The sequence below is a fragment of the Crocuta crocuta genome, unplaced genomic scaffold (assembly GCF_008692635.1).
Source record: "Crocuta crocuta isolate KB4526 unplaced genomic scaffold, BGI_CrCroc_1.0 scaffold258, whole genome shotgun sequence".
In the NCBI taxonomy this organism is placed as follows: domain Eukaryota; kingdom Metazoa; phylum Chordata; class Mammalia; order Carnivora; family Hyaenidae; genus Crocuta; species Crocuta crocuta.
The window spans coordinates 1,306,008-1,333,569 of NW_027532842.1; the positions used below are offsets into that span (position 1 = coordinate 1,306,008).

Sequence of the window (27,562 nt, forward strand, 5' to 3'; positions counted from 1 at the left end):
GGCGGCGGCGGCTGCGAGGCAGGGCCGTGCTCTCCCCGTGTCCCCGACTTGCGCTCAGGCGGCTGCCGCTGCCTCCGCCATGTTGGCTTGAGAGGCGATGACAGGAGGCGGCTGCGGCGTTTGAGACTGAAAAGTGGAGGAGGAGGAGGAGGAGAGACAAAGCTGCGAGAGGAAGCCATTCCCGGGCTGAGGAGAGGGAGGACCCGGGCTCTTCCGGGCACCANGAGGGGCCGTGGGGTCTCCCGCCCGGCCCGAGCTCCCCGCGTCCCCCGCCCCGGGCTTTCGCTTCGGCTCCCAACTAGTTAAATGCCCTTGAGCGCGGGTTTGCGCGGCTCGGCCCTCGGCCCCGGCAGCGCGAGTTGAGCCGTTTGCCCGAGCCGACCGCCGGCTCCCGCGTCCATGTGCAGCCGCATAGTTATCTGTGTGCGTCCACGCCGGGGCATTTTCCTCCTGCTTAATGAGGACTTGACTCGGGAGCAAGTGTGAATCACTGCCGGGCTGGGAGAGGAGGAAGGCGGATTTAACCCCCTCCCACCCGCTCCATGTCCGTGTGTCACTCGGCTCGGTCCACCTGGCGCGGCCGGTCCTGGCGCTGCTGCTGCTGCTGCTGCTGCTGCTGCTGCTGACGGCGGGCCCAGCCGCGGGCGTCCCGGGAGTCCCCTCCGGCGCCGGCCTCCCAGCCGCGGGGACCGCTCCTCCTCCAACCTCGGCTCCCAAGGAACTTCTTTTTGGGGAAAGCACATCACGAACCAATCAAGATCGTTAAGGCTGATTTCTGTAGCTTGAAGACTTCTGTTCTTTTTTGCTTGTTGTCATTTTTCGCCCCCCCCCCTCCCCCCGATAAACATCTGGGTGAATCTCAAACGGCAAGATGTCCAGTAATGTCCCGGCGGATATGGTAAGTGGAGGATAAGTTACGACACTGATTTAATTGTGGTTTCCAATCTTAACTGAATCGGAAAGGATGCAGGCGCGGGGCGACGGTCTGCGGGGGACTGTGGAAACGCCACGGCGCTGGGGGATTTGGAGAAGTTGGAGGTTTTGGTGTCCCCCTCCTAGGAAGTACCGCTTTTAATATGGCTTTTCTCGTTTGGTTGTGTTTTCTCAATCATTGAAGACAATGGAGAAGTAGGGAAAATGTAGCAATGTAGCTTGAAGTGGGAAAAATCTCTCCCTCTCTGCTAGAAGCCTTTGAACCCTGGTATCTTAAAGCGTCTGAAAACGTCAGTGACAGTGGGCAGAGCTGGGGACGGGTGTCCCTACCAGATACCACCGAGGTAGACAGGAAAAGGGGAATCTTATTCTCTGACACTGACGGGATCATTAATGCAGTAGATACAAACTTGATGTTTTCAAGCGCAGGGTCGTGTGCGTCTTCAAGAAAAAGTCTCCTAGAATCTGCCATGAGCTTTTCGCTATGTCTGGGTGAACAAGTACAGCAACAGAAATATTAAGATGTTCTGGAATTTTTACAAATCTAGATATGTTGGTGCTTCTTATGGATTTTCAGGACTTTTAGTACCAAATATTTGCTGGTGTTGCATCATTGGACTTTTCAAAGCTAATAAAACAAATTATTGAGCCTTGATCTTTGAATGTTGAGAACTTGAAACAAAAAGTACTCTTGTTTATTGATGCATTTCTTTGTGTTTCTAAAGGTTAATGTTTGTTAATATTGCGAGTCTGTTGACTAACAGCAACCGTGCAGGCTTACAGGCTGGGGTTTGGTGGGTTTGTGTGAATTGAAATTACACTTTGCAGTTTTAGGGACAAACATAATGCAATTAACAGGAAGATTAATGATCTTGTTTATGAAAGAATTGAAGTTAACATAACATTAACATTTGCGTGTTCGTTGTGTTGCCATGAAAAAAACAATTGAACTTTGCTGATTAAATTTTAAAACGTCAATGTTTCTATAGGATCGAACCTCATTTACAGACTCAAAAAAAAAAAAAAAGCCTCAATGGCTGTAAATGGCACTTTTGACCTTGGCTAAAAGCCATTTTGCTTATGTTTGATTTGTCATTTAATATGCTATTTTACTGTGTAGGGACCACAATGTTCTGTTTATTGTGTGGCCACACAGCAACTTACACTCTCCTTCCTGATTCTTAAACCTCACGCATTGTCCCTTTAGTTTTCCCTTCCCTCACACACGAGAGGTGCGCACACACGAGAATAGTCTCCTGCCCCATTAAGGATAGCTGGATATGGTTTCCCTCTACTCCACTCTTGAAGTTGCCTAGAAAGGTCTCCGGGCTGAGCTGGAAAATGCTATTTGCCCTGTTAGTTGAGTGTTTTGGGGGCTCATCACGTCCAGCAAAGATTTGTTCTCCAAAGCCTCCATTTTATATCATCACGCGCAGGGCAAGATATGTCCACTCTACGTACCATTTGTTCCGTCACAGAAATTGTAATGAAATAGATTTGTGTCATTAAAACAGTGCCTCTACTTTCTTTAGGCCCACTGCTGAAGAGAAGCTGGAATGTGCGTAGCATCAGTTACAAACTGAAATGATTTGGGGAATACGGTTTCCGAGTCAGAGAGGAGGTTCGGAAGCTAATACTCGGATGGGGGGGACGGGAGCTAGTGGCAGGGTTTTATTGATAGGTGCAATTATAAAATGTAACTATTTGTGCTTTAGACTGTATTTTAAGGCCTTGATTTGGTGGTGCTTTGAGATCCCTTGATTAAAGGTGATATACAAGGGCAAAGCAGTATTATGTAATAAACATATAATGCCCCGATGATGCTGTCTCAGAGTGTGCCTAATCTACAGCTCAGATGAGATTGTTCCGAGTATTTTTCATGTCTCGTTTTCTAGCTGCTCAACTTGCTGAAAGTCTCGAGGCTTTTTTCCCATATGTCACAACCTCTTAAACCTTCATTTGCTGTTACTTACATTTGCTTAAAAAGTGCCTTCATTAGGTATGTGCCTAGAATTCGCAACTTTTTGAAATATAACATGACTGATACTGGTTAGAAGTTGTTGAGTAAAATCTTTGTATTTGTTAAACTCTTCATATCAGTAATTGAATTTACTTTAAAGTGAGAACAGTTTTTCCACTTTGAATCCTGCCCAACAGCCACCGCTTTCCATAATCTGACCTTTGTTTTGCAGCATACCTACAAATCGATCAGGATACGTACTCTTGCAAGTGTGATTACATACATTTTTGCTAGGTGCAGTAAAATTTTCAAGTTTCTGAGTGGTGACAGCTAGCTAGTATGTGCCATGTAGAAACAAATGTTACGCTCTTTTACATGTTAATGATGCTTGTCTGTAGTAAAGGAAAATCGCAGTTGGGAGATGAGGTGGGGCAGTGGAATTACAGCCTCGGTCATGTTTTCATTAAAGATAATTCATCCTTGAGCTGCAGTAATTGCTAAATCAATTGCTGTTTTTGATAAAGTCTATATGGCAGTGCTGTGACTGACTTTAAAATAGGCTTTTTTTAGCATCTTTTTTGATTTATAAATATAACCCACATTTCAAATTTATTTCTAAACATTCAGTAAATTTTGGTGTTTACCATAAGGAGTCTCTTTTTTTATAATCCGAATTTAGCAAGTCGATCTGTTTGGAGGGGGAGTGGCACCCCTAGTGAATGGATTTGCTCTACTCTGTAAAAAAAAAATTTACAGTTGGTACTTTAGCAATTAACATTCTGTAAATATGTTCTATAAATAAGTGTATATATGTAAAATACTGGTTTTGCTTTTGCTAAGAACGATTGAGTTTGAACTAAGAGATTTACTACCATTCCAGTGTAATAACTTATTTGTGAAAAAAATCTAAAAATATCTGAACAGAATATCATTGTAATACACTGTATTTAAGTGATTCATTTCCTTTATTTTTTTTCTCCCAGCCCAAATCATAATTCATGATGGGGCAGTATTCATTGTTAATAATTGTAGGATGAATTATGTTAATGACTTTGGGTTTTCTGAAAGAAAATATGTACTCTTTCTGTTAATAGTAAGGCCTAAGGCTGGGTAGATAACATGATAATTTTATGTTCTGGACTGGGAAAATTATCAAAAAATAAACTGCTGTATTTATGAAAGTATTATATAAAACATTTGAGCTACTATTTAGAGCCTTGGACTAAAATTATATTTTATGACAGCTATAAAATTGAAAACCCTACCCAAGAAAGAAATTGGCCGTGTGAGAATAATAGCAAAGCAATTTTGGTATTTGAAACATTTTAGATGATAAAACTCTTAGAGAAAAGCTCTGTATCTTCTTAATCTATTAATGTAGAAATTGTAACAAATATAACAACTTTTAATCTGAGTTTAAATAAGATAATGAGAATTTGCATTTTTTTTCTGTGCTTAATGACTATTTTTGTTGTAATGTTGTATCTCTTCCGTTTGTAGAGAAATATGGGAGCCCTCTGGTGGACAGGAAATTGCTAAATGAATTTCCTTTCAAAGTGAACTTTTATCACCTTTCCAAGTTAAAGTAACATGACAGATGTAGAGTACACGAGGGGAAGAGGTTCTGCTAGAAAAAGGCCCAGAGAAGAGAACATTTTTAACTTTGAAAAAAGAAGATCTAGTGCCTCAAATGTTCCCTTTACTTACAGCTCTTTTTAATTTTTCTTTCTCTTGCTGGAAGTCTTATTTCAAGTATACATGGAGAGGTTTTATGAAGCTGAAGAGTAGATAAGTACGTTTACATGTGACTTGAGGAACAACTTAAATGATGTATCTCAAATGGAATGTTCTTCTAAATTGTTTTCCTTGAATTTGTCTTACATTCCAGTGTTCCGAACTAGCCATTTTTTATTAAGAAAACAAAAGACAATTTACCTCCGCTCTGAATGCCTTTTCCTTTCTAGCCCTGAATCCTACTGCAGCTCATGTTCCTCTCCTGTGAAAACGGCTTTTAATTCATTTCTAGCCCTCAGGTGTCAATCCTCTTCTGTCAGTGTGTTTGAGATTCTTCTTACACGATATTAAATTATATAGATATGTGTCTTATTTCTCCCGTGATTTTAAAAACAGAATAGATGTTTAAAAATGAATGGGTGAATTTTCTTTACTCATGGAGCATTATTTTCTTTGTTATTTATAGAAAAAGTAAATATTGTCCCATACTACAGCTGCTAATTATGGTGTTAAATATGGAGTGTATGATGTCTTCTGTTACCATTTTGAATATGAAACGTGCATTTTTATTATTAAGGCTTGAAATTATTTTAAATTAGTGTTTGCTTAATAATGGCTCTAATTTTCACAATAAGGAACAGTAAATATTTTAGGAGACTGAAATATATGCTTCTTATATATTTTTTTTTAAGAATTCCACTCATTCTGTGGGAAAAAATTGAAAGTGATTGTAGAATTCATGGTAACTGGAAATACTGGGGAATAAGTCATTCTAAATCAGTAAATTTTTTGAGTATGTGAAGGCTCTTTTGGAAATATCCCAATATAACAAGTTGGATTCCTGTCCTGTTTCCTTAAGCGTAATATACTGCACATAATTTAACTTATTTCTGTTGATCTAGAGCCATCGTTTGACCAATACCGATTCAGTTCAATGAACGTCCCTCATTGAGTACTTCTCTGTAATATATCCTTATTCTAGAAGCTACAACTTCAAACCCTGAGCACCTAATATAGATGGCGAAGCTCTGTGCCCCTTCACTGTGTCAATAATTTACAAAGTGACGTGACGCAAGGCAGTTGAGATGTGAGAATAATAATATTAGAATTTCTGTGTGCTTACTTTATGCTCCAAACGGGGAGGAATTGAGGTTTTGTATGAATTAGTATATGGATTGGCTCTGAGACTGTTCTGGGTTCACGTTCAGACAGTTGCAACACAGATGGGGCTGTGTGGTTTGCCAACAGCAGCCCCCGGAGTTTTCTCAAGAGTTTCGTGGTGTTCCTGTTGTATGTTACATAGTTACTTTAAAAATGCTTTTTAAAAGAATATGACTTTGAATTGAGATCGGGAGCAGAGGCTCACTGTCCATGCACTTAAAAAAGTTGTTACAACAACAACAAAAAGGAGTTGTAGAACTTAAAGCTGAATTACACATTTTTATTTTACAAGAGATGAATAGTATAGAGATTTTCCATGGTGAGAAGAAGCTATCAATATTATGCTCCCTCGCAGATATTTTTGCGAAAACAAACAGTAAGTTGTTTCTACAAGGCAAATTTGACATTTTAATCAATAAGTGAGGCAGTATCTGCTTTTCAAAAGACATTAATGTTATGGAGAGAGCATTTTGAAAGCATATTTAGACATTTCCAGTCTGTTGAAAAATCTTACAGAGAATTTCTGTAGCCTTTGGACCCATTTATTAGAAACCAGAAAAGCAACACATTTTACTCAGCTTGCAAAAGTATCTGACGTCAGGAAAAAGAAAAATTTCATAACATGGACATCTGGTAACTGACTTTAAAATTTTTTTATATTTTACTTTTTTGAGTTTATTTGTTTTGAGAAAGTGAGCAGGAGAGTGGCAGAGAGAGAGAGGGAGAGAGAGAATCCCAAGCAGGCTCCGTGCTGTCAGCACAGACCCTGAAATGAGGCTCAAACTCACAAATAGTGACATCATGACCTGAACCAAAACCGAGAGCCGAATGCTTAACCGACTGAGCCCCCCAGATACCCCTGGTAACTGACTTTTAATAAAAACGTGTGCAGGGGCATATTGGTGGCTCTGTCAGTTGAGGGTTCAGGTCGTGACCCAGGGTCCAGGGATCAAGCTCTGCGTGGGGCTCTGCTTGGGGCTTTCTTTCTCCCTGTGCCCTCCTCCTCCTCACCCCCTACACCCTACTTGTCATGCATATGCTGTCTCTGTAAAATTTAAAAAAAACCTAACAGCCATCTTGTGCATATAGAATGAACAATGATGGAATAGATAGATAGAGAAAATGATAGTGATAGAATATAAAAGTGATACCATTTAGTAAACTAGTAAGATATTTTTCCATAAAGATCTATGCATCTTTGTGAACTAAGTTTTTCAGTTATGATTTATAACAGTGCTTTTTTTTAAGTTTATTTTTATTTTTTTTAATAGTTGGAGAGCAAGTAGGGGAGGGAGAGAGAGAGAGAAGGAGACAGAGAATCTAAAGCAGGCTCCAGGCTCCAAGCTGTCAGCACAGAGCCTGACGCAAGGCTCAAACTCACAAACTATGCGATCATGACCCGAGCCAAAGTTGGATGCTTACCAGGGACGCTAGGAAAGCAAGATTTTAAAAGAGGCATATTAACAGTGCTCTCTCTTAAAATGGTAATAATAATAGCATTTTTAGTGATTGCAAGATTAAAACAATGTTTAATAACATTAATAGTTAAAATTGAAAACAATATTTTAGTCTTTTAATTTCTGTTTTAGTATTTATTTTAATATACATAAAATATACATTATAAATAAAGATATACATATTGGAGGTATATGCTCAAGTATTTTATAGCTGGGATGTTCAGTCAAAAAATTTAGAACCACTGCATAAGATGACTTCAGATTTCTGAGCATTTTAAGTTACTGTGTTTGATACTTAGAGTTTTTCTGTCTCCTGCCTTGTTCAGCAGTTATATTTTCCTTCGGTCAGTATGCTTACCCCTGTCTCTGACCATTTATGTTGCTGATTCTTATTTGCTATGGATGTGGAAAACAGATTTTCAAAGTTTATTAAAGTATGTTAGAAATATCAAATGGTGTCCAAGTAGGATTTTCAGGAGTTGACCTATAGAAAAGTGCATGATCTTTATTTCATGGACTTGATCATGGCTATTTTGGTTGGTTTGAGTTCTGTTTACTTGAGGGACTTGTTTTCTGATCTTAACTGTGTTTTGTAGAGATACAGATTCTTGATAGTGAAAAGGTACATGATTAAAAAATAAAATTACATATATAGCTTTATTTTGAGCTAATAGGAAGGAGAAGGTACTATTTGTTGTGTGCTTGCTGTACCAGGCAGCTGTGCGTTATTTTACACGATAACATTTCATTTAATCCTCACAGTGACCCTGGATAAATATAGTTGGTATATAGATAAAGAAGCTGCTGCTGCCTGCCAGGATAAGACAATCAGGAGTGCATCTGCAGTGAAACAAAGTAGGTTAATGACTTGCTGTAGCAAAGAAGAGCGCATGCCTGAGCAACAGTGCCAAGCCTCAGTAACAGGAAATGTGAGAAGTTTGGGGTAGGGTTTGGGTTGTGCTGCATGATTCTGATGAGAAACCAGGGGAAGTACAGACTAGCTCTGCACTGTATACTCTCAGCCATGAAGTGGAGGTGGGTTAGTAATGGGATCTCTCAGCAGCCTTTGTTTAGGATGCAGGAGATATAAAGGGGGCCCGGCAGATGTTAGTCATTTTGCAACTCTGGTGTGGCCGTGGGAGAAGTTTTGTTGCCTGTCGGTCTTCTCTTGGCCTTGCCATGTTTTTTACAGACATCACAGCGTGATTATCAGCAGAGCTGATTTGTACTATCTCACAATCTAGGTTTAGAGAGGATAAGGAGGTCATAGAGCGAGTAAAAAGTAGAGCCAGGATAGGAATTTGCCTCTGATGGTAATAGTGATAAACGTGTTAAACCCTTTCCCCCTGCCTTAACCTACTAAATCCCTCAAGCACATTTTCCAGAGCAGAATACCTTAGATTCCTTACCAGCACCTTCCTGCAGGCATTCACACTTGATCGGTCTGAGCTAGTGTGGTAAGGTAGAGCCGACACCTGTTTTATAGATCTTTGCAAAATACTGTATAACTTCTGGGTTGGATTATTTTAATGAGCGTGGAATGTCTTATTAATTGCTAGAATTAAAGGGAGTTTTCCTTAAACTTGTTGGAACTTTGAGTCTGTGTGTGTGTGTGTGTGTGTGTGTGTGTGTACAATTTTTTCCTATAAACTCACCACTTTGAATGTAGAAACTATTGTTGCTTTATATATCTAACACAGATTTTTAATGGATTCAGTGCTTTCAGAGTATTTTGGTTTTGTCTTTGTACTATAGGTACTTCTGTATTGCAGATTTTCTATTGGTTGATTCAAATCCAGTAGCATTTTTTGTGGTAAAATATATATGTGGGCAATTTTCTATGACTAGATTTTGAGAAGAAAATGTTCTTCCTGCTGATGAAAATTGTCTAGTTAGGCATTAAATCTTTTGTTTATGAACTTAAATTAAGATGGCAATTCATTGTGTCTAGACAAAATGTTAGGATGTATGTTCAGTTTTCTTTACTTTCATATAAAATTAGTGTTTTTGCCTTAGAAATATTCCTGCTTTTGTAAGCTGCTTTTTTCATTTAGTCATATATCATGAACAGCTATCCATACCAATAAGTATAGAACCATATTATAATTTTGAACTGATTCTGATGTACATAAATTGTGTAGCTAATTTCATACACATCAGCATTTAAAAGCTATTATAAACAATGATATAATGCATATTTTAAAACATATCTCTGTGCCTTGTCTGATTATTTTCTTAGGATAAGCTCTTAGGAATGTAGTTGCTGTGTTAAAATTTTCAGGGAGAGAGGGATACATATTTACTAAGTGTAAAGCATCCTTGGAATACTGGATGACTTTTAACTTTTGTTTATGCTTTATCCTGTTTGTATGCTAGGTTATATTTCATTTACAATGTTTGCCTTTTTGTTCATGAAAAAGATTGACTAGGAAAGATTTAGTTTATCAAGCTTATGATGACTTCATAAAAGAGCTGGGAAATGTTTTTTATTCTTTGGTAGAGTTTGTGAGGATTGATTTTCATCTACAAATGTTTGGAAGAATTCACTGGTGAAGCTATCTGGAGTTTTCTTGTCTGTATTGTTGAATCTATTTCTTATGTACGTACATGCAGGACTATTCACATTTTTTATTACTTTGTCAATTTTGACAAGTTTTAGTTTTCAAGGGATTTTCCATTTTGTCAAAATTTTCCAATTTTGGCTTACAGTTTTACACATTATCATCTGTCTATCTATCTATCTATCCGATGTTCATAGTATTTGTAATATCTGGTTTTTAAATCTACTTATTGGTGATTTGTGCTTCCTCTTTATCTCCATCAGTTTTTAAAGAGCCAATTTTCAGATTTAAAACATTATTTTCTAAGTGGTTCCTGCTTTTACTTTCTTTCTTTCCTTCTAGCTTTCTTTAAAATTTAATTTGCTGTTCTTTTTCCAGTTTCTTGAGATAGATATTCAGATCATTAACTGTCAGTCTTCTTTTTTTAATGTACACATTTTAAGTCATGAAATTTCCCTATAAAAGCAACTTTAGCTGGGTCTCACAAGTCTGATATATTTTTATCACTCAATTCAAAACATTTTAAAATATCCATTGTGGTTTCTTATTCGATCCCTGCGTTATCTAGAACTACATTGTATCATATCTAAACACTCGGGGATTTTCTACCTATATTTTTGTTGTTGATATTCAGTTTACTATTACTGTGGTCTAGGATTATTATTCTTTCTGTGATTTACTTGTGGGTAATTCATTGACACTTGCTTTATGGTTCTGTTTAGAAAATTAAGTGTGTTGTGCTTAATGTCATCAAAGTCAGATTTATCAGTCATGTTCAAATCCACTATATGGCTACTGACTTTTTTGTCTTCTTTTCACTCAGTTGAGAGAAACGTATTAATAAAATCTCCCAACTATGTGAAGATTTGCATCTATATTGTTTTGGTTCTCTCAAATTTTGCCTTATATAATTGAGGCTAAGTTATCGGCTGCAAATAAATTTATAATTGTATCTTCCTATTGGATTATTTTCAGTTTATTTATTTTGAGAGAGCATGCACGCTGTGTGTTGGGGGAGAGGCAGAGAGAGAGGAAGAGAATCTGTGCTGACAGTCTGGAGCCCGCCCGGGGACTCAGTTTCACTAGCTGAGAGATCATGGCCTGAGCAGAAAGCAGGAGTTGGACACTTGACCGACTGAGCCACCTGGGCACCTCTGGATCGATCCTTTTATTGTCATTATCTCTAATAATCTTTGCCTTAAAGCTTATTTACTTATTTTTTGGATGTAGTATACTTTTCCTTTGGCTTCTGTTTCCATCTTTTTTTCTTAAAACCTTTCTTTGTCCTTAGAGATGAGATGAATCTCTTCACGTATCGTATAGTTGGGTTTTGTTTTCTATTAAACCTGATAATCTGTGTTGATTCACATTTAATGTAACTGCTTTGGTACAACTTTGGCGTTTAAATGCACCATTTTCATTTGTTTCCTACTTGTACTATCAGTCCTTTATAACATCTTCCCTCATTTCTTGCTTTCTTTTGGATTAAACTCCCCCCCCCCCCCATTTCTTCCCTCTTAGCTTGTTTGTTATAAATTCTTTAATTATTCCCTTACTGGTAACCTTAAGGTTACCGTATACATCTTTGACTTATTTGAGTCTATCATATGTTACTTCCTTTACCGCTTCCAGGAAAATGGAAAGGCCTTACAATATTTGAATCCCATTTCTCTCTTAAACCCCCCAAGACATCATTATTGTTGCTGTTGAGGTAATTGTAATAGTAGTAGTAGAAATAATAATAGTGTTCTTTTGATTAAAATAGCCATTACTCATTTTACTTTATTGTCACATTTACCCTTTTTGGAAGCCTTCATTTCTTACTGGTTTACTGCATTTACCTCTGGGTCTTTTTCCTCTGTTAATAAGAAATTCCCTGTAGTATTACTTTCACTGCAGGTCTTTTGGTAATAAATTCTCTGTCTTCACATGCCTTAAAAGTGCATTTGTTTTACCTTTATTTTTAAAGGGTCTTTTCTTTCTGCGCCTTCAAGTTATTTTATAACTTCTGGCCTCCACTATTTCTGTTAAGTCAGGTTTTGGTTTTACTGTTGCTTCTTTGAAGTTAATGTGTTTTCCTTTGACTATGTTTAAGATTTTATCTTTGTCTTTGATTTCCAGTAATTTTACTATTGTGTGCTNATATATATATACACACACACATACATATACATAATATATATACATACATAACTTATTTATTTATTTTATACTGATTTCAAGTTCACTTACCATATCTTCTCTGTCCAGTGTTCAGTTATACCCAATTATTGAATTCTCAATTTCAGTTTATTTTAGAGCCTAAAATTTACAGAGGTTCAAGTTCTCGCAATATTTACATAAATTTTCTTGAGCATGTTAATCATTGTTGTAATGTTCCTGTCTGATGACTCTGATACCTAAGATTACCTGTGAGCCCATTTCTGTTGTCTGGTTTTTGGTCACGTGATCCTCTTTCATAGGACACCTGGTAATGTTTTATTAACATTGTGATGAACAATTCTAGAGGATCTGAATGATGTTATCTTCTACAGGTAGGTTTTAATATTCTCTGGCAAGCAGTTAAAAAAACATTGGTCACTTTAATTCATTAGTGATTGATAGGACATGAGGCTGAATTCTGGGCTGTCAGGAAATTCAAACAGCCTCACTGTTTGAGCCTTCTGGGCTCTCACTTGAGAGTTTGGAGTCTTTACCAAGATGTTTCTTTGTGGCAAGCCTTGGCAGTTATAAGTACAGTTGACCCTTGAACAACACGGTTTGGGCTGTGCAGAGGTGCACATGTATGTGGATGCTTTACAGAACTGTAAATGTATTTTCCTTGTGATTTTCTTAATAACATTTTCTTTTCTCTTGCTTACTTTATTATAAGAATACATATATAATACAAAAAACTTAGAAAATAAGTGTGTGTAATAATTGACTGTTTATGTTATTGGAAAGGCTTCTGGTCAACAGCAGGCTATTAGTTGAGTTTTGGGGGGATCCAAGGTTATATATGGATGTTTTGACCACACAGGGATTGGTTCCCCAACTCCCATGTTGTTCAGGGGTCACCTTCTGATGAAAGCCTTGCTTAACCTTTTAGTCTCTTTGCAACATCTTTTTGCTGGGGCTTCCTGCATGTTTGTGATTCAGCACGCTTCTGGTGGGCAAAAATGGAGCCAAATGTTGGGCTTGTTCTTTGAGATTCCTTTTTATCTGAGACCCGCGATTCCCGCCTAACTTGGCAGCACAGAATTCCAGTTTTTGTCTTCCTAGTCCAGTGAGACTGATACAGACTCCAGGACGTGCTCCGTGTGTGGCCTTCGTGTGCCGAGTGTTGGAAGGGGAAAGAGTGGCATCGCAGGGTTTTCCCCTTCTCTGTGGGCTTTTGGCTCCTCGTGTCCTGGATGTCTTGGTTGCTCTCTCTCTGCCTTCAGGTAGCTGGGTTTGTTTGTTTGATCTCACTTTTATAGTTGTTTTCAGTGGGAAGTTTTGTTTGGTATTGCTCTTCCCTCATACCTTGTCCTGACTTCTCTTCCCGCCTCTCCCCAACCATCCCCATTTTGGCTAAACACTCACCAGTTCTCTCTCTTTTGTTCTAACAGTAGTTAAGAATAGCTATGACTAATTAAATACTTAACTGTTTTCCTCACCATGCTGCCATCAGCCAAGCAGGTGCTTAGGTTAGTAGTCATCTTTGATTCCTCCCTGTCCCTCACCCTCGGGTCCAGTCCATTGCAAAATATACCTGGGATCCATCAACCACTCTTCGTCTCTGTGCTACCACGCCGGGCAAGCGCAGCTTTCTCCCGTGGACCCCCCTGCATTAGTCTTGGGGCTAATTCTTCATCCATTCACGTTCCCCTGTAGTACATTTTCCAAAAATAGCTTGAGCGATGCTTGTAAGACATAAATTGCAATATCCTTGCCCCTGAAAAACAGAAAACTTAAGTGGCTTTCCATTGAAGAATAAATTCACATACAATAGAGTCACAATGACCATGGCCCTTCAGAGTTGTCATCTGGCTCCTGCCCATCCCTGTGATTTCTGTCATTGAGCTTGTGAGGCTTCCGTTATACTGGGTTCTCCTCAGCTCCTCAGACAAGCCACAGACTCTTTTCCACAGCTGGTTTGAGTCTTCGCACATTTCAGTACCTATGCCTAAAACACTTAGCAGTATACTTCTGTGCCCTCTGTATATGGCTAATGCCTCCTTATTTTTTCTCTCCTGAGAGATACTTCATGACCATTAGCTAAAGTTGAATTTCCTTTGTCTCTTGGTTTATGCCTCTGGACTCCTTAGTTTCTTCCATAGAGCTTGTCATACCTTGTAATTCATTTGTCTGTCTTTTCCAGTAGAGCATAGATAGAGTCTATGAGAATAGATATATATCTTTCATTTGTCACGATACCTAGTACCTAGTATGGTGCCTTTTGTATAGTAAGTTCTTCATAAATAGTTGTGGATGAAAGGAATAAATGACTGTTACAGACACTGTACCAAGCTTATTACTCAAAAGATTTAATCCTCCAAAAAAACTCTCAGAGCAAGCCTCAGGTAGGTAGGTTCTACTGTCAGCTGTATTTTACTGATAAAGAAAGTGAGATTTAAGATGTTTGGTAATGTNTGATACCTAGTACCTAGTATGGTGCCTTTTGTATAGTAAGTTCTTAATAAATAGTTGTGGATGAAAGGAATAAATGTTACAGACACTGTACCAAGCTTATTACTCAAAAGATTTAATCCTCCAAAAAAACTCTCAGAGCAAGCCTCAGGTAGGTAGGTTCTACTGTCAGCTGTATTTTACTGATAAAGAAAGTGAGATTTAAGATGTTTGGTAATGTTCCTGAAGCCATTGGCGCGGTTGGCTTTTTTGTGTTCTTGGATTTTTTTTTTTTTTTTACTTTTCCAATTTCTTGACCATTCTTTACCTTGTTTACATTGTATCCTCCTCACGATGCCTTAAAACTAATTGCTGTGATCATACAAATACTCCAGTATTGTAACTTCAGCTTTTTGCCTAACAAGAGCCAAAATGTCAGAAAAGAAATTAGAAATTTGTAATGGAAGTTGAGAAAGTATTAATGGGATGTAAATACTGGAAGTGGTGGATTTTTCAGGATGGCCATCAAGTATTGTGACTTTTCAAGCTATAAAATCTCATTCTTTTGTGACTGTAAATAAAAAAATTATGTTACAATTAGTTACATCTATTTGAATATATATATTAAATGCATATTTGAATAAAGCATTTTGAATCTTTTATACTTAAAGGACTTCAGTTATACAGATTTTTGATTTTTTGCAGTCAAAATAATAATAAAATTTTCATGTTAGATATCATTTTATATCTGTACTTATCAGTGTAATGTAATAGCCCTGTCCTTTTTAATTTCTTTGCATTATTCATTCAGTGAACCAACAACTATTTGTTGAGCATATGCTATATGCCAGGCACGTTTTAGTCTTTGGTGTACCGTGGTAAGTGAAACAAAAGTTCTCCCCCAGTGCAGCTTACATTTAAATGGGAAGACAGACGTTAAACAAATAAGTAAAATGGTAGAGTATAGTAGATGTTGGGAAGTACTACAGAGAAAAATAAAGCAGAAAAGGGGGGTTCGAGAGTGCTAAGAGCGTGTGCTTGTGTTGGTCGGTTTTAAATATCGTGTTTGGGGAAGAGCTCTCCAGGACACTGACATTTGGATATGGATCTCAAGGAGATGGGGAACAAGCCATCCAGATACCTTGTGGAACCGTGTGCCAGGCTGTGCGAATATTGTCCCATTGGACTTTTTGATGTTATTTTCAGTTTCTCTCACTGTTTCTTCCGCCAGTCCTTCCCTTAAAATTTCATGTTTCTCACGGTTTTTGTTTTCTTTCCTTCTGTGTGAACTAAGTGATTATTACCTTCCTCACAGTTTTTTTGCAACAAACCTTTGTTGGATTCCATTTTGCTGGATAGATTCTGTCAACAGTTAGAGCCCATCCGTTTTCCCTAATGTCTCTCAAGTGCATTTCCTCTTCTTTATCTGCTCTACCTTCAGCCAGGTCTTCATCCAGATCCTGGCCTGCTTTATCCACTACTATCTGCCTTTCACCCTTTTCCCGGGTTTGCTTTTGAAAACACAGATCTCATTTGACTATTCTACTTAGCGGCTGGCTGTCACTTATGGGCCGTCCAGGCCACGCTCCTTAGTTGGTGGCATGATGGCCTCTAGCAGTTGGGGTTCCATCTGTCCTTCTTTCTTGCCGTTACCCCCTTGTATGTATCCTGTGTTTGAGTTTTGATGAACGCCCTGCTTGACACACATCTTTCTGCTCAGGGTTATGCTTCTCTCTTTCATCCTTTCTTCGTCTTTTCTTTCTGCTTAGAACGCACCATGCCTCCCCCTTCGGTTCCATTTGTACCTGAGACTTGTTCTCGATTGCAGTACTGATTCTTGGGTGATATAGCTTTGTCAGGCACTCAGTCACCATAGGTGTGGCACACGCTGGAGGCTCCAAACCCAGTGACAGTTGGGGCAAAGCTGCCTCCTAAGGGGAGGGACCAGGGGAAGATAGCCAGAGGGCAGGACTGCTTTTTTCAGGCAAGGGTTACCTGCAGTGTAAAGCACCAAGTCCAGAGAGATGGGGCTTAAATCCTGGTTAGGCCTAAGCACTTCTGGTTCTGAGTCCAGAGATTTCTAGGTACTGGTGAGTCTTAGCATTTCTTGCTGTACCATCATAACCCCAGATGGACAAGGCCAAGTCTACAGAAAAGCCAGGTAAAAGGATTGGAATTCTAGTTAACTGGGCTGGAATAATTTTTTTTTTTTATGTTTTATTTATTTCTGAGAAAGAGATAGAAATAGCATGAGCAGGGGAGGGTCAGAGAGAGAGGGAGACACAGAAGCGGAAGCAGGCTCCAGGCTCTGAGCTGTCAGCACAGAACCCACAAGCCATGAGATCATGACCTGAGCCGAAGTCGGACCCTTAACCGAGTGAGTCACCCAGGTGCCCCTGGAATAAATGTTATTTCCTCTACTCTAGCACTTGGAAATATCTTTATCTGTTTCTTTTTTTTTTTTTTTTTTTTTTTTATCTGTTNTCTTTTACTAGACTGTGAATCTTTTTTTTAAGGGAAGAGAGAAGCCCTAGCTTACTCCTCTTTCTATACTCTGGCACCTAGCACAGCGCCCATTATGCAGAGTGTGCTTACTGAATGTTGACTTAGTGCTGCAGCTTCGTCTAGTAGAACTCTATGTGCTGATCAAAGCGTTCTTATCTATGCTGTCCAGTAAGGTAGCCACTAGCTGTATGTGGCTTTTGAGCACTTACAAAATGGCTAGTGTGACTGAGGAACTAAATTTTTAAATTTTATTTTAATTAATTTAAATGGAAATAGCTGTATGTGGCTAATGGGTACTATACTGGACAGTGCAATTGTATGTAGTTTACATAGTTAACGCGCTCAGTGGATTAAAGAGATCTCTGTTTCTTCTTCTTCCTTCACATGGTGAATTCATGTAATCAATATGAGATAAACATGAATTCACCAAGAGCAGGGACAGCCCAAAAGTACAGTGCCTCTATTTAGAGATGGGAGAGTAAAAAAAGTGAGACAAAGAGCAGAATTATGGGAATTTTTCTTAAAGGTTGTTTATAGTGAAAGCCACGCAAGGAGAAACTCAAGGAGGAATAGTCTTGGGTGAAAGCAGACACCGCAGGGAGGTGAAGAATAAGGACTAATTAAAGTCCATTTTGGGTATTATGGTGAAGACTCTATGGATCTTAACTCATTGTCAAGTATTTCAATGTGGTCCAAACAGTGTTTTCCTTATGGTTCTTCCATATTGAAGTGCCGGGCTTAGAAGGATTCCACATGACCACTCTTTTTGAAGTCATTACTTTTTTGTAGTTTCTATGTCCAGATCTACCTTTTCTCAACCCTTGCTATGTGTCAAAATGTCTTGCTTTGCTACTGTATTATCTAGACAAGCATTAATAGTTCTTTCTGCTCTGACATTGATTCTTTGTAACCCTGCACAGGTGAATTTCCCTATTATCTCATACTAGGGCTGTTGTTCCAGTAAGAACCATTCAGTTCATGCTTCCGATGCAGGGTTTACTAAGAGATGTTGTTTCTTGTTAAATTATCCATACCCAGAGAAAGACAGTTTTGCTCAAAATTAGGGCATCTTGCCTCTTAGGGGTGCTTTCAGACTCCCAGCTGGCATAGGAAGCAAGCAAATGGCTCTTTCATTGCCCCAAATGTTGTCTACTTAACACCTTTGGGACTTAGGACAGGCAGCCAAGAAAAATAAAAAACTGGGAAAATATTTCCTCTAAATATCTTTATTCTAAAATAGAGATGGGTTCAGTCTTAGGTTGTGTATAGTGCATAGTACATATAGCTTACTGTGTTTTTATTTTCAAATTATGAGTCATTTCTGAAATCTCTTTTCTCAGTTAGAACCACTACATGTACAGCTGAATCCTTCCTGGAATCCTTGAAGTGGCCATTGCAGTTGGGCACAAGGGAGAGCAGTCTACCCCGAATTTGTAAAACCTTTTCCTTGTTTCCCAGGCGATTTGAGTAAGTTATGTCAGTGATAGCTTTCTGGGAAATGCACCAGAGATAATCACAGGTACAAAGGGAGATGTCTGAGAATAGGTACATCAGAGAGTAATGTGACAAGAAGAGTAGTGCCCACCATTTCCCTTCTGTTTGAAAACAGTCAGTACGTATATTAATTTTAGCTGAAGAATAACTTTCTCAATTTGACCATCCTTGTTTTGTTAGTCTTAGCATCTGTTGTTTTTTAAAATATATTTATTATTTTGTGAGAGAGAGATGTGAGGGGAGAGAGAGAGAGAGAGAAAGAGAGAGAAAATGAGCGGGGGGAAGGCTAGAAAGAAATGAGGACAGAGGATCTGAAGCAGGCTCTGTGTTGACAACAGAGAGCCCGATGTGGGGCTTGAACTCATGAACTGAAAGATCATGACCTGAGCCGAAGTTGGACGCTCAACTGATCGAGCCACCCAGGTGCCCTAGCATCTATTATTTTTAAAAATAAACTGTTTAGAAGGAAAGGTAATCATAATTTGCATTATCAAGTAGGTTAATGAGATTGCCACTCAGCAATAAATGAATGTAGCTTATCTTACATAGTAAAACGAAATGATATTTATCCTTTCTGTGATCTCTTGATTTACTTGACCAGTGTTTTCTAAAGGGAAGTATTTATCTGGCTTGTCTTATTTTGCCATTGTTTGGCCATAATCTATTTTATGTTTTTGTGTTTACAGATCTGAATTTCATTATTTTATTATTGTTTTATTCTAATTTTGTAACTGATTATAAAAGCAATAGCATTATTATAAAACTTACAAAATAGAAAACATTTGAAAGAAAATAATGCCATTTATAAACTTAGTACAAATACTATTAATGTTTTTGCTCTCTACTCTGTGTGTGTGTGTGTGTGTGTGTGTGTGTGTACAGTTGATGATTCATTTTAGAATGTTCTGATTTGGGGAGGTCTTAAAGATCAAATTTAAGTGTAGGCAGTTTACATCGACTCATAAAAAATCCGTTATATATTTTTAAATGTTTATTTTCTTAGAGAGCGAGCGAGCGAGCAGGGGAGGGGCAGAGAGAGAGTGAGACAGAGGATCCAAAGTGGGCTCTGTGTTGACAGCAGAGAGCCTGGTGTGGGATTTGAACTCACGATTGTAAGATCATGACCTGAGTCGAAGTTGGACACTTAACCAACTAAGCCACCCAGGCACCCTAGAAGAGCCTTTAAATCTTTGACTTTGTGCAAGGAGTGAAGTAGGCTTCTTTTTTAACACATCATCTGTACCATTACTGTTTTTTTAAGATGCAGTCTTTTTGGGCCTTCTGTAGAGTCTAATATGGTTGTGCCTAGAAACATTTTGCTAATTTTAATTCAGTAATTTCCCTAAAGTCAAAGCAAAGCAAAAAGTCACCTAAATCAGAGTACTTTATTTTAGTAGTATCAAAATGAGGAGGAGTTTGAGTATTTTTAAATTTAAGATTTACAGAAATGCTTCTTTAAAGTCTTTCTGATCTCACCAAAGGACTCAACTTTTTTTTTTTTTAAATGTTTATTTATTTCTAGGAGACAGAGAGAGAGACAGCGTGAGCAGGGGAGGGTCAGAGGGAAAGGGAGTCACAGACTGAAACAGGCTCCAGGCTCTGAGCTGGCAGTCAGCACAGAGCCTGACGCGGGGCTCGAACCCACGAACCGTGAGATCATGACCTAAGCGAAAGTCGGACGCTTAACCAACTAAGCCACCCAGGCACCCCTCAACTTTTCTTTTTTTTAACCCCCTCCAATTAGTACTTTGCTTTATCCTATTTCTAGTTTAGAGACACATATATGGTCTATGATAATAACATCTATATACATCTTTGTAGTACACAAAATTTAAGAATATTATACTTTAAATTTTGTTTATAGTTTATTTACTGCCCTGTCCACCTTTCAAATATGGTAAAAACACGTTTCTAAATGTAGAATTACAAAATTTATACATTGTGTTTACTTTTTAGAAATGACATTTGTGTAAAGGTCATTGACTTACTGACTTTGGTCTCTGCCAGTTTCTAAGCTACTTTGCTTGCCAGATCTGTTCAACCAAGGCAGTGTATTGTAGTGGTGGTATTGTTAATTATAACAAAATTAATAACATCAAGCCCTGTTTCTCAACAGTCCTGAAATGAGCAATTTCTACGTTTTCCAATTTAAGTAATCCAACAAAGGGCTTTAAAAAGACTGGTTACAGTCACCTGGTGACTACTTATAAAATAGTTTTTAGTTACATATGAATTCCTCAAGAGCCATGCTTATTAATGATTCTATTTTGGGAATTTATGTGCCATCAGGTTCAGATCATGTATTTCTTTATCACATCAGTACAATACTATAAACCAAAAAGAAGTTTAAAGAAAGTTAGAGTTTTTATATGCCCTTGTATTAGGGAAATATTAAGCAAGTAAAGTTGGCATACTAAACCTTGTTATCTCTGGAATACATATTCAATGAATAAAGGATACATTCAGTGGTTAATGAATGAATAAGGAAAATGGTGGAAAACTCAACCAAAGAAGTTAGCATGTTTTGGAAAGGACAGAGTCTTCAAGTTCCAGGTGAAATTTAAGCACAATCTTTATTTGAAAGGTTTTAAAGTTAGACCTACCAATAAACTTTTACAGAAGGGCACTCTGAGCAATTTGATTAGTTACCCAAGAACTGTGATTACTATGAAATAACATAGTACAGCTGTAAATAATAAATACAGGCTCAATCCTGATATGTGCACAGCTCTGCTATGTCACAAGGAAATTATTTTCTTTGTGATGAATCTAGTATACTAAATCAGATATGTCATCTACAAATAATAGGTTTAAAAAACACACAAGCATCAGATATATTGAAACATTGCTCAGATTTCAGTCTTTTATAACAAGATCCTTTTGGAGCCGAACTCAGTGTGCCTTCTTGTCTGGTTTGTGTTATTTTTAATATGTACATACAGTTTAGCAGGCATTGAGTGGTCAGGTGGGCAGTGTTCCAAGTGCATCAGACATGCTCAATAAAATTTCGCAAAGTGCTGTGAGCCAGGTATTGCTATTCCCATTTTACAGATAAGGAAACTGAAACATGGAGAAATTAAGCCATTTGCTTGTATTCTGGTGATGTTAGGATTCAAACTCAGGTCTTCTGTTTCAAGGGCCTATTATGTGACAAGGTGATATCTCTGGATCTCTGGGAAGTTGTAATAATAAATACTACATATATTAGAAATGAAGCAGTTCATTTTACGTATGCATGTGGTAATATTAGAAGTATGGCAGCATTTATTTAGCAAATAGTAAAAAGGCTAAAAATTGACTTTAGTGTCTTTACCATGCAGTTAAGTTTACAAAGTTGAAGGGTCGACTTTATTATCCTTAGTGTGCAGTTTACTGTTTATATCATGGTCATAACCTAACATGTTGACTTGAACAGTGTCCACAGTTGGTTCCTTAGATTAGAAGAACAAAAGTAGGTGGAGGATAACCCAAAGAAGGAAGACCCTGGAATGCCGACTAGCGCTTCAGATATAGGAACCATGAATAGAAAGTCAACTCTAGGACTGCAAGGAATCTGGGAGTAGCCTAAATCTAGAGTTCATTTTACGTTACTATAAAAAGTGCGAGGACCTCTCGATGAGATGCTGCTAGTCTCTGGTGCATCTTTTTTGCAAAGTCGCTAATGTACCACCGTCACTAGGGTCTTCATTAGAGAAGCTTCTTTCCAGAAAAAATAAAATGCCCTATGTTAGAAGTACTGTAAGAGACATTGTTAGGCTTATTCAAACACCATAGATCATTCTATTAAGTCTATTTGTAGAATCTTTTACATTTCTGAAGTGGCTGATATTTCATCTTTGTAGTTGTCTCTAGAAAAGTCTGGGGTGGGGGGTGGGTATAGGTGAAAGTCTGGGATAGGAGAAAGGGATCATTACCCTTCCCTGTGATGGACGTCTCAGGTCTTTTAGTTAGCCTTTGACATTAATGAATGTTGCTCATTAATTCTTTTGAGGGGTTTGGATTCTTTTTTTTTTTTTTGAAGTTTATTTTGAGTGGGGGAGAGAGAGAGAGAAAGAGAGCACAAGCTGGGGAGGAGCAGAGAGAGAGAGGGCGAGAGAGAATCCTAAGCAGACTCCTTCCTCACTGTCAGCACAGAGCTGGACATGGAGCTTGAACCCACAAACCGTGAGATCATGACCTGAGCTGAAATCAAGAGTCCGATGTTTAAGGTACTGAGCCACCCAAGTGCCTCAGAGTGTTTGGATTCTTTCTAAAGTGTTTCTCTCTAAATTGCTAGTATGTTTCTCTTTTAACTTTTCCTATTTAAAAAAAAATTATGTCTGTAAGAGCAGGTTTTATTTTAGAAGACTCAAAAATATATATATAATTTGCAGTGCCATAGTATTTTAATTTATTCTTGTAAGTAAACAGTAGTTATCCAGGATTGGTTACAGAACATGTAACAGTTTTATTATATCAAGTCTTCTAATTCCATGAGTAGGTGGGTTAATTTTTTCCCATATTTGTAGTACTATTAAAACCATCTTCTTAGTGGGGCGCCTGGGTGGCTTAGTCGGTTGAGTGTCCGACTTTCGCTTAGGTCATGATCTCACGGTTCGTGGGTTCGAGCCCCGCGTCGGGCTCTGTGCTGACTGCCAGCTCGGAGCCTGGAGCCTGTTTCAGTCTGTGACTCCCTCTCTCTCTGACCCTCCCCTGCTTACGCTGTCTCTCTCTCTCTCCTAGAAATAAATAAAAAAAATATATAAAAAAAAAACCAAAAAACCATCTTCTTAATTTATGGACTTGGCAGAAACCTGTGTTCACAGGTGGCTGTGTTTCTTTTGAAGTCTGTAACTATGTGTCTTTATTCTAGGACCTGTGGTGTGGATCCACACTGCAACCAAAGAGTTGGCCTTGCTTGGCCTTTCTCTTCAATCTTAGTGCAGTTTTTATTTCTTTGTCCCAAGCTAAATGACCCGCCTTACAGTTTGCCCCAACTCTTTAAGATTATAACACTGAGAGAGTCACTTAGGTGGCAGTTTGCACATGCTTATTTTAAGTTCTGTGAAACATTTCAGACCTCCACAGAAATGGAGAGAATGGTGTAATGAAACCACTATGTATCCCTGCCCCCCCCCCTTCAACAGTACTCAACTCATGGTCAGAAATGTTTTATATATAAACCTGCTCTCCTTGCTCCTTCTGGATTATTTTGAAACAAATCCCAGTTATGTGTGATATTTGATATATATGTATGAGATATATGATAATGACTCTTTAAGTTAAACGCTACCATAATACTCAACACAACTTCAGAGTAAGCAATAATTACCTGACATTATGAAACATTCAGATGTAAAGCATATAAACACACATTTTTATGGTACCTTTTAGCAATTTGAACTGAAAGCACTGAAAAATTAGTGTTTCAAAATGTGGTTAGCATTAAAGTGGTTTTTGTCTTAGGAACATTGAAAAGTAGAGAATACTTAGGACAGTTTTTATTTTATTTTATTTTTTTAATGTTTATTTTATTTTTGAGAGAGAGAAAGAGCATGAGCAGGAGAGGGGCAGAGAAAGGAGACACAGGATCTGAAGCAGGCTCCAGGCTCTGAGCTGTCAGCACGGAGCCTGACATGGGGCCCGAACTCATGAACCATGAGATCATGACCTGAGCGGAAGTCAGACGCTTAACTGACTGAGCCACTCAGGAGCTCCTAGGACAGTTCTTTTTAAATCCTATTTTAGACAATATTCGTAGGGTTCTGTTTCTCTTACATCAGAAGGAAATAAAGTATTTTGACTTTGCTGTCAGGATATATACATTGGCCACTGATCTCAAGCACATACACATTTGTGACCTACATAATCTCTGAAGTAAGATTTTTCCTTTTTTTTTAGTTAACAAAGGTTTTGAAAGGCTAAAAAAATGCCTGAAGATTTAAACATAGTTCTTGAACAGAGAAATTTTTTCCTGGTAATTGATTGGCTTTAATTTGGGAAGTTATTATGTTGCTGTCTTCCTTTTTTACTGAGAGGAAAAGGAAGAAAATAAGTATTTTTACCTCTGGTCAGGTGACCTAAATAGTTTGTCCTCTTTTTCCTTTGCTCTGTAATAGGTTAGTATTTATTTAAATAATTGATGTTAAGTGTCCCTGAATTCCTGTGGTTTGAAGGCTTTCCAGATACTATTAACTTTCTCTTCCTGACAGAAGAGGATGGGAGTGATAGTATCTTTTTTTCTTTAGTCAGTCTAAATTTAGGCTTCTTTGTAATGAATTAAAAAGCTTGTGAATATATGTGAACTAGAGGTGAAATATGACTGTATGCTGATTTCTTCGCTGTTTCTGCTTCTTAACTTCCTTTTTTCACTCCTTGATGCAGTTAAGGGTGAAAGGGAGCTAAATATAAACGTTTGCAAACAGTTCAAGCTAGAAGTTATGTTTTGTATAACTTTGAACAGAATAAAAGCAAGTATTTATAAAACTCCGTAAATCAAATTTAATTTGGAATTCTTGGCTTGCAGAAAAAGCAGTTCTTTATGTCTGGTTGCCATTTACCCAGCTCCCTGCTTTCCATCTCCCAAAACCTTGACCTATTTCGGGACCAGAGTAGGGATTGGCCACATGTACATGTGAATTTAGCAAAGTTGCTCTTCTGTTGAGTGGAGATCATTTTTTCTATGATTACTTTCTCCTTTTAGAGTTGGATCACATATTGACATTTAAAAAAATTAAAAACCTCTAGAAACCTTGTCTTCTCTAATACATTTAAACTATGTTGTTTGTGGCCCCTTCGTGTGACTCCATTGGCCCGTTCTCTCATTCCCATCACTGCAGCTAGCCTATCATCATAACCCTGGGCATCCCCCCCGCCCCCCACAGGGGTGGGCAAGGGACTAAAACTGATTAAAATATGAGCACAAACATAAAGTGGCTTAAATCATATTTTTAAAAATTCAAGGTTACTGCTGCCTCTGCCACACAGGAGGCAAAGGCAATAGAGAAACTGAAATGTATTATTACAATTTATATTTTCATTCTAAACACTTAGCATACTGCCGTAGTAACTAGTAGTCGTTCCCCATATTGACCTTCAAAATCTAAACTAGAGGGGTGTCTGGGTGGCTCAGTCAGCTAGCTAAGCGTCCGACTCCGGCTCAGGTCATGATCTCACGGTTCGTGGGTGTGAGCCCCGCGTTGGGCTCTGTGCTGACAGCTAGCTCAGAGACTGTTTTGGACTCTGTGTGTGTCTCTCTCTCTGACCCTCCGCTGTTCATGCAGTCTCTCTCTCTCTGAGAAATAAATTTAAAAAATTAAAAAAAAAATAAAAATCTAAAGTAGAAAATGCTTTTTTGTTCATTTATTCCAGGATGCATACAATATAGCAGACAGGTGAAATTCTGTATTCACCTTCTTTCTACTTATGGTTTTAAAGAATGAAGTGGTTTATCATTTGGCACCGTAGCATGGAACTGAACGGTCTCAGCACAAAGTTTGCAGGGATAAAGAGGACACAGCAGTGTTACCGCAGACTTTGTCTTGCTCTTGAGGGTGCCACATGCAGCCGAGATAGCTCGTGTGTCACATCTTCCACCAAGAAGTGGTGCAACATCGGGTAGATAATCCCTGATTTGCCTAGTGGCTGTCTCTAAGCAATCTCTGCTGCCTGCAGCTCAGTAAAGACCAAGACAAGAACAGCAATGGTCTTCCAAACAGGAAAAAAAAAATTCACACCAGATCTTGTAACCAGATTGAGAAAGTTTATTACTAAAAGATTTCAGAGTTCAGCGTTGACGGCATAGTCGCTCTCATTTTAGACACAGTTTAAAACTCAGCCCACAGCAAGAGATGAGCTTTCCAGGTAGAACAACATGGTGCCAACAGGCGGCTTCTGTGATAAAAACCCCTTCCTGTCGTTTGTTGGTTCCAAAAGTAAGTTCCCTAAGTTCTGTGATTATATTCCACCATCGAGTCAGTTAATCTTCAGGACCACATTGATTCAACTGAGGGGAAGCGGGGACCTTACAGAAAATAATGTAATAACAGTAACAGTATTATTAAATAATACCAGTAAAACTGCAGTGTATTTACAGAGTGCTTTACAATTAATTCTTTCATTAAGACATTTCTTCTAAGTCAGAGTCTACTGACTGAGAAAAGGAGTCCTAGGAAGTGGCAGAATTCCCAGCATGGCATCCCTGCAGGTTTAAGGAAAAAATCCCCAAGCATCTCCCTAAAGGCATCGTTGTCCTTAGGCATCATCATAGGATAAACATTGATGATGGTCCAGTGCAGAGAATGATTATTTGGTAGATACCGGAAGATGCTCAGCTTATCGGCATTAGAAATGTGTAGATTGTGCAACTGTTCACAGCTTGAATTGGCTCCAGAAAATAAAGCCAAGACAGGAATGTATGGGTTGTTTCCTTCATTACATTAAGGGAGTTCTTCAGACATCTTCTATTGAGTGCTTTTCTGTTTGGATTGGAATCCATTTGATCAACCTGTGAGCGACAAGCCAATTGTTTGCCCACGCATGGAACTCATCTTGTAACTTAGAGATAGATCTCAGTGCAGCTTGGGAAGCACAACTGAGAAGTTCCACAAAACGCCAGTAACATTGCCTGCCTTTTTGTTTAATGGTTCTGAGTTGAGGAAATAGGGGATTAAATGGCATTCAGAAGGCTGGGAATAACCTAAGGATGTTTTTAGTTTTGCTGTGGGTTTTATATATATTCCTTGGCTACTGGCCCTCTCACATTTATTTGTTCAGGAAAGTTTTAACTTGGTAAAGTAATTTTGATGTTGATATCTTTTGATGCCTTTGATCCATGGCAGATTGGTAATTCATGGCAATTTCATGAGGTATATGTATTTATGATTTTATAGCTTTCACACTTAGAGCATCTCACAAGTTTGAAACAGGTTTATTTTAAGAGGTATCCCCCAAGCACTTTCCACTGTACCAACTCCTACTTCAGGTCCCAGAGAAAGAGGTGCTATTCTAGACCCTTTTAAGTTTATGTTGGTGCTATTCTCTGCCTGATGACAAAAGATTTCGGTTGTAGCATTGAGTCATATTAGACTGACATTTCAGTTGCTACTTATTTTGCCCGAGGTTAGGCCAATTCATGTGGATTGGGAACTAATAATGTTCTTTAAATATTGGCTCAACATATATTTAAT

General features: G+C 38.4%; 1 protein-coding gene across 1 annotated transcript in view; it reads left to right on the plus strand.

Moving 5' to 3' along the window:
- Positions 1–226: 226 nt before the first annotated feature.
- Positions 227–27,562, plus strand: part of UBL3 (ubiquitin like 3) — a 70,224-nt gene continuing 42,888 nt past the window's right edge. The window contains exon 1 of the mRNA XM_077745378.1: positions 227–898. Within this exon, the coding sequence (XP_077601504.1) occupies positions 872–898 (27 nt within the window). The 5' untranslated portion in view covers positions 227–871. The remainder of the gene's footprint in view (positions 899–27,562) is intronic.